The following is a 14660-nucleotide window of genomic DNA, read 5'->3' on the forward strand; positions in this document are numbered from 1 at the left end:
GTGTGTTTTGGTTGTAGTTTGGGCACCCAGTCTCTAAAAGGTTCACCAACACTGTTACATGCGATAGATTAAGAAAGGTAATAGCAACTAACTTATATTAGGGATATATAAATTGCCACATGGTAAGTAAGGGAGTTCATCCTTTGTCATATTATTGATGCACGTGGGAAGAAAGGGGACAATTAAATAAGAAAGAAACCCCCATGAAGGAAGTTATACAGACGCCAAGACAAAACCGGAAACGCCCACACAGACAAAGGACCGATTGCCGAGGAAGGAGGAGACAAGGAGGGAGCGGAGTAACACTATGGAGGGGACAACCATAATACTGAATGAACAGAGACGACTTATGCAAAGGCAAATAAGCATAAAACGAAGAGTCTGGGAAAACGCAATAAATCTGAACTGTGACTAAGTCCACAAGGGAAACTTGTATTCAGGGTCAATAACCATAAACCTCATCTCTCAGGGGCAGATACTGTTGTACAATGTGTAGATACATTTGGGGTCTTGTGGGTGAATATTTTGTTGACATCTCTAATATGTTCACACGTTCATTTTCCTGACAGAGCAAGAACATATTGTAAATGACACGATGTGCAGCTGAATACTGCATGGGGGCGTTTCTGTATTTCATAGGTTTTTGATTGGAAGCGGCAAAATCTATGAAAATGGCGGTTTTGTTTATGTTTTTACAAGTGCAACATTTATCATGGTCACATTTAAAATTCCTCTGAAGCGTTAACCACGTGGTGGGGGGGCATGTAGCTTCTATACATGTTCTGCCCCATGCAGCCAGCACCCCGCTAGTAATGATTAAATGCCCTATGCAACCAGCCCCCTCTAGTGATGATAAAATGCCCTGTGCACCCAGCCCTCCCTAGTGATGATGAATGCCCTATGCACCCAGCCCCCCCCTAGTGATGATGAATGCCCTATGCAACCAGCCCCCTCTAGTGATGATGAATTCCCTATGCACCCAGCCCTCCCTAGTGATGATGAATTCCCTATGCAACCAGCCCTCCCTAGTGATGATGAATTCCCTATGCAACCAGCCCTCCCTAGTGATGATGAATTCCCTATGCAACCAGCCCTCCCTAGTGATAATGAATGCCCTATGCACCCAGCCCTCCCTAGTGATGATGAATGCCCTATGCAACCAGCCCCTCACCGTGATGATGAATGCCCTATGCAACCAGCCCCTCACCGTGATAATGAATGCCCTATGCACCCAGCCCCCCCTAGTGATGAAATGCCCTATGCACCCAGCCCCCCCTAGTGATGAAATGCCTCATGTAGCCAGCCCCCCACTATGATTGAAAAGCTCCTTGCAGCCAGCCCCCCAATACTGATGAAATGCCCAATGCACCCAGCCCCCCAATACTGATGAAATGCCCAATGCACCCAGCCCCCCTCTACTGATGAAATGCCCCATGCACCCAGCCCCCCTCTACTGATGAAATGCCCCTTGCAGCCAGCCCCCTCTACTGATGAAATGCCCCCTGCAGCCACCACCCCTACTGATAAAATGCCCCATGCAGCCAGCCCCCTCTACTGATGAAATGCCCCCTGCAGCCACCACCCCTACTGATAAAATGCCCCTTGCAGCCAGCCCCCTACTGATAAAATGCCCCATGCAGCCAGCCCCCTCTACTGATGAAATGATCCATACAGCCAGCATTCCCCTCTACTGATGAAATACCCCCTGTAGCCAGCCCCCTCTACTGATAAATTGCCCCCTGCAGCCACCACCCCTACTGATGAAATGCCCCCTGCAGCCACCACCCCTACTGATGAAATGCCCCTTGCAGCCAGCCCCCTCTACTGATGAAATGCCCCCTGCAGCCACCACCCCTACTGATAAAATGCCCCATGCAGCCAGCCCCCTCTACTGATGAAATGATCCATACAGCCAGCATTCCCCTCTACTGATGAAATACCCCCTGTAGCCAGCCCCCTCTACTGATAAATTGCCCCCTGCAGCCCCTCGGCAAAAAAATAATCTTACACACTCACCTTCCATTGCTCCTGATGCTCAGTGTGGCTTGCTGATGCTTCTTGCGGCTCCTCTTCTTTCATGGACATGACTCTGCCCACTGTTACACATAGAGAGAATGAAGAAGGGGATCCACATGGAACATCGGGAGTGCCAGAAAGTGAGTACGTAAGCAAATTTTTTGTGCTGAAAAACTCAACTTATACACAAGTATATACGTTAATGAAATAAACAAGAGGATTTTTTTAATAAAATACCAGTTGTTCTTTGATATATTCATTAAGGATCATTCACCTGAGTTGGCACAGGATCCCATCTCCAGTGTTCTGAGCACTGTTCACATTGGGAAGAAACCAGGTCACATTGGAATTGCAGTTTTTTGGTGAGTTGTGGATATTTTTCTATTTTTTCTTTTGTACATAAGAGAATGCCATTGTCAAAACTATCTCCAATAGCACTTGACTATAAAAGGATTGTTATCAGTGTACAGATATGCCAAATGGTGCTGTCAGTTAGCTATACAGACACTTCTTATATACCAATGATTGCCCTTTTCAGGGCACTTAGGTAAGGACAGGAGGATGCTGTCATTAGGGACAGGTGTAAAGCTGAAATAATTGCCACATTTTCACAAACACTTATAGTGACAGGTTTCCATAGAGCCCTAATAACTAAAGTTCACCCTTCTTTTAGAAAAAAAAAAATTCCCTGACATCCTCATAAAAGAAACTTTACATAAACTTGTCTGCCATCTACTCCTCCCCATGCCTTATGCCTCCTCACTATTTAGCTTTTCATATGATGTAACCAGGGCGTTGTCATCTAAGGGCCTATACCCTTTACATTTGCAAAATGTACACCATGGGGCATACATATCAGGGCAAGTCAGTGGCGCTGAGACCCTGATATAATTGCAAATGCTATCTTATTGCTAGAACTTGGGATTACTTACCTTAATCTGCCACCTTCACACCAGTGGGGAGTAAAGGGAGGGCCCAGCCGAGCAGAGGGCGTGGCTGGCTGGGAATGGGCAGGCACAGGGCTTTACTGTCCCGGCACTTGCGCTCCCGCTGCAGCCGGTGACTTTTCACGTCTGATAAGTCGCCGGCTGCATTTATTTAAACGCCATGCAGCACCTTTCCCGATACATCAAAAGGCGGAAGCTGCAAAAATGCAGCCCCATGTGTGTATTTGATCACATGAAAACACAGCATGCCTCCATGGTCTTCTAACCCCCCTATTCTCCATGGAAGCATGCTGTGATTTCATGTGATCAGATGTACACTTTGCAAATGTAAAGGACCTTAGATGACATCCCCCTGATCACATGATATGACCAGGCTGTAGTTGAATATTGGCAGATGGTCCTATTTCCATACAGCCGCACGTCCTAGCACCGAAACCTGTCAATCAGGAACAAGGAAGCAGAGCACAAGATTTGAAGAGACACAAAAGCTGTCACTCAAATTCAGGGGCATGGATCACTGGGGGTCTGAGAGAGAACAACGAATCATATGTTAAATAAAAGAGTCAAGTATGCTAATTTGCATATCAGTAAAATGGCTCTAATTATGATACAGTGCCTCACAGGCAGCAAATTTTAGGGCATATTGAGAGTACTTATAACCCTTCATCAGCAGGCGTGGCAACATTCTGGTGACTGGTCTTCTTTACAGTTTGCTGTTCTTTCAAAATCTTAATGGTGCTGTCACAGTATAGTTTGCAGTTACATCAAAATCTAAAAAACGCATCTATGGGGGGGGGGGGGGGGTTCCTTTAATGAATTCATGAGTGTGGGCTATGTATAATGAATACATGGAGGGGCTGTATATAATGAACTTATGGACTGTATATGATTAATCCATGGGGGGCTGTAGACAATCAATCCATAGGGGGGGCTACACACAACAAACTCATGTTACCCTATGATACAGATCTGGACATGTCCAGCCAATAGGACAGATAAGGGCCAATGTGTATGTGGTCGTTGTAAAATAAACTCTCTCTGATAATAGATTTACGTAGTCAGTGATGTTCTTTATTCGGATGATGATTTCAGCTCCTGGTAATTCTCCTGTGCAGTACTTGTATCTATATACAGCCCCGGATGGTGTATATAAGCAGCAGCTCAGTGTCATCTCCTCTGTCTCCGCTCTCTCTGCTTCTCGAAGGTCATGAATTGTTTTCTTATTATTATAATCTTTCTACCAATCAAACTCTGTAGTTATTTAACCTCTTCATGCCGCCTGACAAAACTAACCTTGGAATTTGATTACAAATATTATCAGGAAGGAGACGTGGTGATCGGGGGGCTGGTTCCTGCTCATTTTGATATTATGCAAAAAAAATGTTTAACTAATCCTCGTTGTCTACTTCATTTCTGTACAGAGTGAGTACATTGGAGGGCGTATTCCTGCATGCGCTGTATATATAGTTACATAATGGTTGTGTTACTTCTAGAGGAGATGGTAGATCCACACGTGGGGCTCATTATCCGCGTCTTTCGGATAGTCACTCTGCAGCAATATACTGAGCCCAATTTACAAACTACATGTAGCGCCTTACTACCCTGCAGAGAGCGCCAGATTCATGGCGACCGGTGCCCCGTCTAGAGTGCATAAGCTGACTGCACCAGTTTTTTTTGCTACACTCAACACATATATGTTGGCTGCTGCGAATGCCAAGTGGAACGCACAGTATTGTGTTGCAGCGTCCACAATGCAGCCTTGAACAGCGACCACACTAGCCTTGAATACTAGCGCAGACCCTCCATAAATACATGTGCAACCAGTTTTCAAAGCACTGCACCAGAAATTTTTTGGTTCAATCGCTTAATTTAGATTTTAAAGGAGAAAAGTGAACAAACATCCTGCAACACATCCCCCATCATAACCCAATCCCCTGACGAGTATAAACGTCCAATTCCAGTGCTGTAGAGCTTAAAAAGTTGAAGTGGTCACATTCAAAAGTCATCATTATACAGAAAAAAGCTGGATATATGAAATCCACAAATTCTACATCCATAAGATGTAACAATGCAAACAGGTGTAACAAATCATCACCACTAGTAACAGGAGAGCCACTAGTAACAGGAGAACAACTAGTAACAGGAGAGCCGCTAGTAACAGGAGACCCACTAGTAACAGGAGAGCCGCTAGTAACAGGAAATCCGTTAGTAACAGGAGAGCCACTAGTAACAGGAGAGCCACCAGTAACAGGAGAGCCGCTAGTAACAGCAGAGCCACTAGTAACAGGAGAGCCACTAGTAATAGGAGAGCCACTAGTAACAGCAGAGCCACTAGTAACAGCAGAGCCACTAGTAACAGGAGAGGCACTAGTAACAGGAGAGCCACTAGTAACAGCAGAGCCACTAGTGACAGGAGAGCCACTAGTAATAGGAGAGCCACTAGTAACAGCAGAGCCACTAGTAACAGGAGAGCCGCTAGTAACAGGAGAGCCACTAGTAACAGGAGAGCCACTAGTAACAGGAGAGCCACTAGTAACAGGAGAGCCACTAGTAACAGGAGAGCCACTAGTAACAGGAGAGCCGCTAGTAACAGGAGAGCCACTAGTAACAGGAGAGCCACTAGCAACAGGAGAGCCACTAGTAACAGGAGAGGCACTAGTAACAGGAGAGCCACTAGTAACAGCAGAGCCACTAGTGACAGGAGAGCCACTAGTAATAGGAGAGCCACTAGTAACAGCAGAGCCACTAGTAACAGGAGAGCCACTAGTAACAGGAGAGCCACTAGTAACAGGAGAGCCACTAGTAACAGGAGAGCCACTAGTAACAGCAGAGCCACTAGTAACAGGAAAGCCACTAGTAACAGGAGAGCCACTAGTAACAGGAGAGCCACTAGCAACAGGAGAGCCACTAGTAACAGCAGAGCCACTAGTAACAGGAGAGCCACTAGTAACAGGAGAGCCACTAGTAACAGCAGAGCCACTAGTAACAGGAGAGCCACTAGTAACAGCAGAGCCACTAGTAACAGCAGAGCCACTAGTAACAGGAGAGCCACTAGTAACAGGAGAGCCACTAGTAACAGGAGAGCCGCTAGTAACAGGAGAGCCACTAGTAACAGGAGAGCCACTAGTAACAGGAGAAGCACTAGTAACAGGAGATCCACTAGTAACAGGAGAGGCACTAGTAACAGGAGAGGCACTAGTAACAGGAGAGCCACTAGTAACAGGAGAGCCACTAGTAACAGCAGAGCCACTAGTAACAGCAGAGCCACTAGTAACAGGAGAGCCACTAGTAACAGGAGAGCCACTAGTAACAGGAGAGCCGCTAGTAACAGGAGAGCCACTAGTAACAGGAGAGCCACTAGTAACAGGAGAAGCACTAGTAACAGGAGATCCACTAGTAACAGCAGAGCCACTAGTAACAGGAGATCCACTAGTAACAGGAGAGGCACTAGTAACAGGAGAGCCACTAGTAACAGCAGAGCCACTAGTAACAGGAGAGTCACTAGTAACAGGAGAGCCACTAGTAACAGGAGAGCCACTAGTAACAGGAGAGCCACTAGTAACAGGAGAGCCACTAGTAACAGGAGAGCCACTAGTAACAGGAGAGCCACTAGTAACAGGAGAGCCGCTAGTAACAGGAGAGCCACTAGTAAGTGTATCACATGTGCTTTAGCCATTCGCTGCTCGGAGGTTAACCAGGTGAATCCACAGACCCTAAGTATCATCAAAATGATTTAGTATATTCTGTTTTTTGGTATACAAATATATACATTCTGTGTGTAGGGGGTTCAGAGTCTTTCCAGTAGAAAGCAATTTGTTTTTTCCTTGAATATTCTCGGCGTAGAACAGCGAGCACATGACTCTCCATCAGCAGAGAATTAACCTGGACCCTAGCGGAACACCATAAAGAGAGTAGCTGCACCCATGCTAACAAAGCAGAGACCATAGCCCTTCCTATGGAGCACAGACCAGATACAAGGACAATCCACACCTGGAAACATCAAATAATACAACACCAGCATCCGACATATCTGAGAGGCCTGGAGGTTACGCTACAACCTGATATTTATTGCTGTGGAAATTTTTGGCATAAAGTCTGCCTGGTCACTGAGATGAAAGGGTAGGTAAAAAAATAGACCAATTCCGCGCTGCTCTCAGTTCACAACATTTTATTGGTAAAGTGCATGAATGGACGATGCGTTTCGGGTACATACTGCTCCCTTCATCAGGTCCAAAAGATAAAAAACCTCTTATAATTTTTTCTTAACTTCACAGTGGGCTAAGATGTGTTATCGCATAATAAAGGATTGTCTTGGTGGATTACCTTAGTCCCTAACCCTGCAAACTCAGGGTTAGGTTATAGATAATTGTTGCGAGCCGGCACGAGTGCTGGGTGTCCCTGGTCACTGAGATGGGTCTATAGTAGTATCCAGCAGCTGTCTGAGTTTTGGTACAGTACAGGTTACACGGTGATGTTGTAGTCTTCATACCCAGAATATACATATCCAGATTTTTTTTAGAACAAAGCAAAGGAGGATTTACCAATATTTCTATTATACATTTTCTATTTTTAATTTTGGCCGAAACATTCAAGCAAAAAAACTTTTTTCGGTCACTGCTCGCCTACAGCTCATTTATAGGGAACCTGTCTTCATCAATTGACCTAATAAACCACTACCAGATTATTGTCAAGTAGTGCAGCACCTTCTAGTTATTGTGTCTTTTTAATGGCCCACCATGGTGGCATGATCCAGAAAATCAAATTTGAAGTGAGATGTAAATTGGTTGTGTAAGGTCAAGGAGGCGGAGAGTTTGACATTGAAGTCAAGGTGGGAGCTCTGAATGCCTCCTCCTCTGTGATTAAATAACATGCACTGGATTTCAGGAGATCTGGTTAGTGATGTTTCTTGATGTAGGACCATCAATTACAGTGAAGGGGCTTTCTGAGGAAGAGAGAGCTTGACTACAGTGTCAAAATCTCCGCCTCCTTGACTTTATACAACCAATTTACATCTCACTTCAAAGTAGATTTTCTGGATTATGCCACCATGGTGGGCCATGTAAGAAACAAAATCTGGAAGGTGTTTGGCTGCTTCCGATGACTGGTTCCCTTTGAGTATATTACATCAATTTCCCAGTGGTGGAAGCCTTGGTCTGTTCTGACCACACACCATCTGGACTTCTAGACTTGTCTATCTGTGTTCTGCTACCAATCCCATGATGCTTTGTACAGTATTACACTTGGAGTGGAAGACAATACCATTTTTTGTAGCTGGTAGGATGGGATATTGATCATTCTCTTTATATTTTCATGATAATAATAGAGACCGGGGGGTTTGAGAAGTATGCAGTCTGTAAGGCTCAAAAGTCATGCTTATGATATATGTGGGATAGGGTCTACCTATAAATATACAATAGTTGTGTTATATAAAATTCTTCATCCTAGTCTTCATCTCCTTCTGGAAGAAAACTTATTTATAAAAAAAAAGAATTCTGCAGATTCAATTCTAACATTGATACCGAACACTGACGGATCACTTTCCATGTGAAGATGGCTTAGAGCAATGATGGACAGGTAATAGACCACACACAAGGGGTTTTTGTAGCGTAGTCAGGAATCTATGCACCGTAGACCTCGTAGATTGTATTACTAGTCTATCTTACTGTCATCATTCTATTGTGCCTATTTCAGTTTGCAGATTGAACAATATAAACATATCTTGGCTTTTATTTTTGCTGTTGATGAGATTAACAAAAATCCTACCCTATTGCCCAACGTTACTATTGGTTATCAAATCGTTGACACATGTGGAAACGCAAGGAAATCCTTAAAGTCTTCTATTCAAATAATGTCTGGAAGATACCAGGAGGTCCCGAATTACTCCTGTGGGAATGATGGAGAAGTGGCCGCTTTCGTGGCAAATTCTGGATTTCACACTAACAGCGCCCTGATACAATTCCTCAGCCTATATAAGTTTACACAGGTAAGTGTCTTCTCCAAACACTATGCCAACTCCTACAAGACACAGAGACAGTAAATACAGATGTAATATGTGACAACTAGAGATGAGCGAGCACTAAAATGCTCGGGTGCTTGTTATTCCAGACGAACTTTTCCCGATGCTCGAGTGCTCGTCTCGAATAACGAGCCCCATTGAAGTCAATGGGAGACTCGAGCATTTTTCAAGGGGACCAAGGCTCTGCACAGGGAAGCTTGGCCAAACACCTGGGAACCTCAGAAAAGGATGGAAACACCACGGAAATGGACAGGAAACAGCAGGGGCAGCATGCATGGATGCCTCGGAGGCTGCTTAATCGCACCATTATGCCAAAATTATGGGCAACAGCATGGCGATGACAGAGTGACCGAATGAGGCTAGATAGCATCTAAAACATCCAATAATTGACCCTGACACTATAGGGGACAGCATGCAGAGGCAGCGGCAGCAGCGGCAGGCTAGAGAGTGTCATGGCGACATACCCTAAATGGACTCAGGCTTCAAACCAATGGGTGGCAGAGAGGAACCAAAGGAGGTGAGCAAGAAGTGCTGAAATTATTTCCTATGTGAACAAAAGGTTGACGGTATATTTAGTCGATAACACAGCATGGTGGCGACATAGTGACCAAGTTCCATAACGTATCTGGTGAAACACCTGAAAAATGAGCCTGACACAGCTCGTTAGATAAGGGGACGACATGTGGAGGCAGCCATGGAGACGACTTCCATGATTAAGAGTGGCAGTATGGGGCATCCATATTGCGCTGCTATGATTGCAACTTCAGGTCTCCAGCATGGCGGCGACAGATGGGCCGAGTTCCACTATGTATCTGGTGAAACACCTGAAAATTCTCCCTGACACAGCTCATTTGATAAGGGGATGATGTGCTGCATATCCTCTCGTGCTCCAGCGTCTGGGGTATAGAGAGTTGAAAGTTGCACATGGAGACATTGGTGGACGCTGTGGAGGATCGAGGAGGCAAAATGGACAGGAAAAAGCAGGGGCAGCATGCATGGATGCCTCTGAGGCTGCCTAATCTTGGGACGGAGCTGGCGGTCCACTGCCAGGCGAGCTTTCGCCTGTCCAAGCCCCTGGGCCTGGGGGCCAGAAGCGTTTACTTGAAAAAATTCTAATTTTCAAAGCAGGCGGGGTCGTTTGAATATTTCAACTAGGAATAATGGAATAGCATAGTGGTTCTATTTTTAATTGTTTTTTCGGAAATGGTTCCATGATTAAGAGCGACAGTATGGGGCATCCATATTGCGCTGCTATGATTGCAACTTCAGGTCTCCAGCATGGCTGCAACAGATGGGCCGATTTCCACTATGTATCTGGTGAAACACCTGAAAATTCTGCCTGACACAGCTCGTTTGATAAGGGGACGATGTATGGAGGCAGTGAACTAGTAGTAGATTAAAGGTGCTGCAGTTAAAACTATGTTAGTTGGATCTTGGGATGGAGCTGGCGCTCCGTTGCCAGGCAAGCTTTCGCCAATCCAAGCCCCTGTCTCTCGGCTACTCCCAAAACAGCACTTCTAAGAACCTTTTGTATAAGATCAAGTGTAGTAGCGTTCTTATAAGTTTGGGTTATGGCGGGTGAGGGGAATGTAAACAGATGCGCAAGAAGTGCTGAAATAAAATCGGTAAATGATAAAAGTTTGCCAGTTATTTTGTGGATAACACAGCAGGGTGGCGACAAAGTTAACAAGTTTGATGTGGAAGCCATGAAAACAACCCAAAATTCCGCCGGACACAGCTCGTTTGCAAAGAGGACGATGTATGGAGGCAGCTAAATGGATGACTTTTGGAGGCAGCTATGGAGATGACGTGTGGAGGTAGCAATGTAGACAACGTGTGGAGGCAGCTAAAAAGACGACGTGTGGAGGCTGCTATGGAGAAAATTTAATTTGGATAGTGCCTGTATGTGGCAGTCCAAAAAAGTTTTCAAACCAGAGGAGCAGGTAGGTGGTCCTCCAGAAAAATTAAATAGATTGAGTGCCTGTATGTGGCAGTCCAAAAAGTTTTCAAACCAGAGGAGCAGGTAGGTGGTCCTCCAGAAAAATTAAATAGATTGAGTGCGTGTATGTGGCACTCCTAAAAATTGTTTAAAACAGAGGACCGGGTAGGTGGCCCTCCAGAAAAATTAAATACATAGAGTGCTATAGCTAGAGCCAGTTGCCCCTGGCAAAAAATAGCCAGTTTCCTCTTCTTTAGTGTACAAAGAGGAGGAGAAGGAGGAAAATGAAGAGAAGGAGTGCATAAATTATTCAGGTTGAGCTTCTTTCACCTGGTGGAGAATGGAAATCCTGAGAAATCCAGGCTTTATTCATCTTGATAAGTGTCAGCCTGTCAGCGCTGTCAGTCGACAGGCGTGTATGCTTATCGGTGATAATGCCACCAGCTGCACTAAAAACCCGCTCGGACAACACGCTAGCAGCAGGGCAGGCAAGAACCTCCAAGGTGTGCAGCGCCAGTTCGTGCCACATATCCAGCTTTGAAACCCAGTAGTTGTAGGGAACTGTGTGATCATTTAGGACGATGGTACGGTCAGCTACGTACTCCCTCACCATCTTTCTGTAAAGATCAGCCCTACTCTGCCGAGACTAGGGACAGGTGACAGTGTCTTGCTGGGGTGACATAAAACTGGCAAAGGCCTTGTAAAGCGTACCCGTGCCAGTGCTGGACAAGCTATCTGCTCGCCTACTCTCCTTCGCTACTTGTCCAGCACAAGTACGCCCTCTGCCGCTAGCGCTGTCAGAAGGGAAATACTGTTTCAGCTTGTGCACCAGGGCCTGCTGGTATTCATGCATTCTCACACTCCTTTCCTCTCCAGGGATGAGAGTGGAAAGATTTTGCTTGTACCGTGGCTCCAGGATAGTGAATACCCAGTAATCAGTGCTGGAATAAATTCTTTGAACGCGAGAGTCATGGGATAGGCAGCCTAGCATGAAATCTGCCATATGCGCCAAAGTACCAACGCGCAAGAATTCACTCCCCTCACTGGCCTGACTCTCCATTTCCTCCTCCTCCAACTCCTCCAGCTCCTCTTCTTCTGCCCATACACGCTGAACAGTGAAGGACTCAACAATGGTCCCCTCTTCTGTCTCGCCAACATTCTCCTCCTCTTCCTCCTCATCCTCCTCCACCTCCTCCGATATGCGCTGAGAAACAGACCTGAGGGTGCTTTGGCTATCAACAAGGGAATCTTCTTCCCCCGTCTCTTGTGACGAGCGCAAATCTTCCGACTTCATGCTGACCAGATAGTTTTTCAACAGGCCAAGCAGTGGGATGGTGAGGCTGATGATGGCGGCATCGCCACTGACCATCTGTGTTGACTCCTCAAAGTTACTCAGCACCTGACAGATATCAGACATCCACGTCCACTCCTCATTGTAGACTTGAGGAAGCTGACTGACCTGACTACCAGTTCTGGTGGAAGTTGACATCTGGCAGTCTACAATCGCTCTGCGCTGCTGGTAAACTCTGGATAACATGGTTAATGTTGAATTCCACCTCGTGGGCACGTCGCACAACAGTCGGTGAGCGGGCAGTTGGAGGCGGCGCTGCGCTGCCCTGAGAGTGACAGCATCTGTGCTGGACTTCCTGAAATGCGCACAGATGTGGCACACCTTCGTGAGCAAATCAGACAGATTGGGGTATGTCTTGAGGAAACGCTGAACTATGAGATTTAACACATGGGCCAGGCATGGCACATGTGTCAGTGTGCCGAGTTGCAGAGCCGCCACCAGGTTACGGCCGTTGTCACACACAACCATGCCTGGCTTCAGGTTCAGCAGTGCCAGCCACAGATCAGTCTGCGCCCTTGATGCCCTGTAATAGCTCTTGGTCGGTGTGCCTTTTATCGCCTAAGCTCAGCAGTTTGAGCACTGCTGCTGTGCCACCGACTGATGGCTCCATGCCCACGGATGGTAATTCGGAGAAGGAGGCATAGTAGGCCTGAGAGACCTGGTCCGAGGTAGGCCCCGCATTCCTCGGAGTCGACAGTATATGACCAGCCGCAGGGTCAGACTTGGTCCCAGCCTCCACCAAGTTAACCCAATGTGCCGTCAGCGATATATAGTGGCCGTGGTCAGGTGGACCTTGTCAGAAACGGCGTTGGTCAGGGCACGGATGATGTTGTCTGACACGTGCTGGTGAAGGGCTGGGACGGCACATCGGAAAAAGTGGTGGCGGCTGGGGACCGAATACCGAGGGGCGGCCGCCGCCATGAGTTTGCGAAAGGCCTTGGTCTCTACCAGCCTATAGGGCAGCATCTCCAGGCTAAGTAATCTGGAGATGTGGACGTTGAGGGCTTGGGCATGTGGGTGGGTTGCACTATACTTCCTTTTGCGCTCCAGCGTCTTGGGTATGGAGAGCTGAACACTGGTGGATGCTGTGGAGGATCGTGGAGGCAAAGATGGGGTTTTCGCACAGGAGGTGTTTGGGCCGGGGTCCTGGGCAGGGGGCTGACTAGCAGATGACACAGGGTAAGGAGCGGTGGTGTGCATGGCCGGAGGAGAACAGGCTTGGTGCCATTGAGTGGGGTGTTTAGCATTCATATGTCTGCACATACTAGTGGTAGTTAAGCTAGTAGTGGTGGAACCCCTGCTGATCCTGGTTTGGCACAGGTTGCAAACCACAGTCTGTCGGTCATCCGGTGTCTCTTTAAAGAACCTCCAGACTTCTGAAAATCTAGCCCTCGCCACGGGAGCTTGACTACGTGAAACATTTGGCGCTGATGCACCAGCTCTGGCCCTGCCTCTCCGTCTGGCCCCACCACTGCCTCTTCCAACCTGTTCTGGTATAGGACTCGCCTCTGTCTCAGAAGCACTGTGTTCACCCGGCCTATCAACCCAGCTTGGGTCTGTCACCTCATCATCCTCTGATCCCTCAGTCTGCTCCCCCCTCAGACTTCCTGCCCTGACAACAACTTCACCACTGTCTGACAACCGTGTCTCCTCATCGTCCGACACCTCTTTACACATTTCTTCCACTACGTCAATAATGTCATCATCACCCACAGACTGCGACCGGTGTAAAACCTGGGCATCGGACAAGCTCAGCAGCAACCGGACAAGTGGTTTGTGACTCTGGGAAGGGTCCAGAAAACAGTTCCTCAGAGTATGCTGGTTCAAATGCCAAATTTTCCTGGGAGGAGGCAGACTGGGGGGAAGGAGGCTGAGGTGGAGGAGTGCTGATTTCGGTGACATGGGTGGACTGCGTGGAAGACTGACTGGTGGACAAATGGATAGAAGCATTGTCCGCAATCCACGACATCACCTGTTTGCACTGTTCTGGCCTCAACTGTGCTCTACCACGAGTCCCAGTAACTTGAGACGTGAACCTAGGGAGTGTAGCTCTGCGGCGTTCCCCTGCTCCCTCATCAGCAGGTGGTGTCTCACCCCGCCCAGGACCATGGCCTCTGACCCCTGCAGTAGTTGGACGCCCACGTCCACGCCCTCGTCCTCTACCCCTAGCCCTCAGGTTAAACATTTTCAAAATTAAAGTGTAAACTGTAATTTTTTTTTTTTTTTTTTTTAAACAATGCTATCCTATTGCTATGGCTAGTTTCTAACCTACACTGACAGCACACAACTGGATTTTGTGCTGTTCCTGATGACTTTGAGTTATAAAAAGAAATAAACGTAAAAAAAAATAAATCAGCAGACTGTGCCTAATTCAAATCAAACCCCTAATAA

General features: G+C 46.9%; 1 protein-coding gene across 1 annotated transcript in view; it reads left to right on the forward strand.

Moving 5' to 3' along the window:
* Positions 1–2114: 2114 nt before the first annotated feature.
* The window catches only part of LOC140132095 (vomeronasal type-2 receptor 26-like), a 45474-nt gene continuing 32928 nt past the window's right edge, over positions 2115–14660 (forward strand). Inside the window, exons 1-3 of the mRNA XM_072150952.1 lie at positions 2115–2156; positions 2281–2378; positions 8655–8946. Of these exons, the coding sequence (XP_072007053.1) occupies positions 2115–2156; positions 2281–2378; positions 8655–8946 (432 nt within the window). The remainder of the gene's footprint in view (positions 2157–2280; positions 2379–8654; positions 8947–14660) is intronic.

This window comes from Engystomops pustulosus, chromosome 1, assembly GCF_040894005.1.
Source record: "Engystomops pustulosus chromosome 1, aEngPut4.maternal, whole genome shotgun sequence".
Lineage (NCBI taxonomy): Eukaryota > Metazoa > Chordata > Amphibia > Anura > Leptodactylidae > Engystomops > Engystomops pustulosus.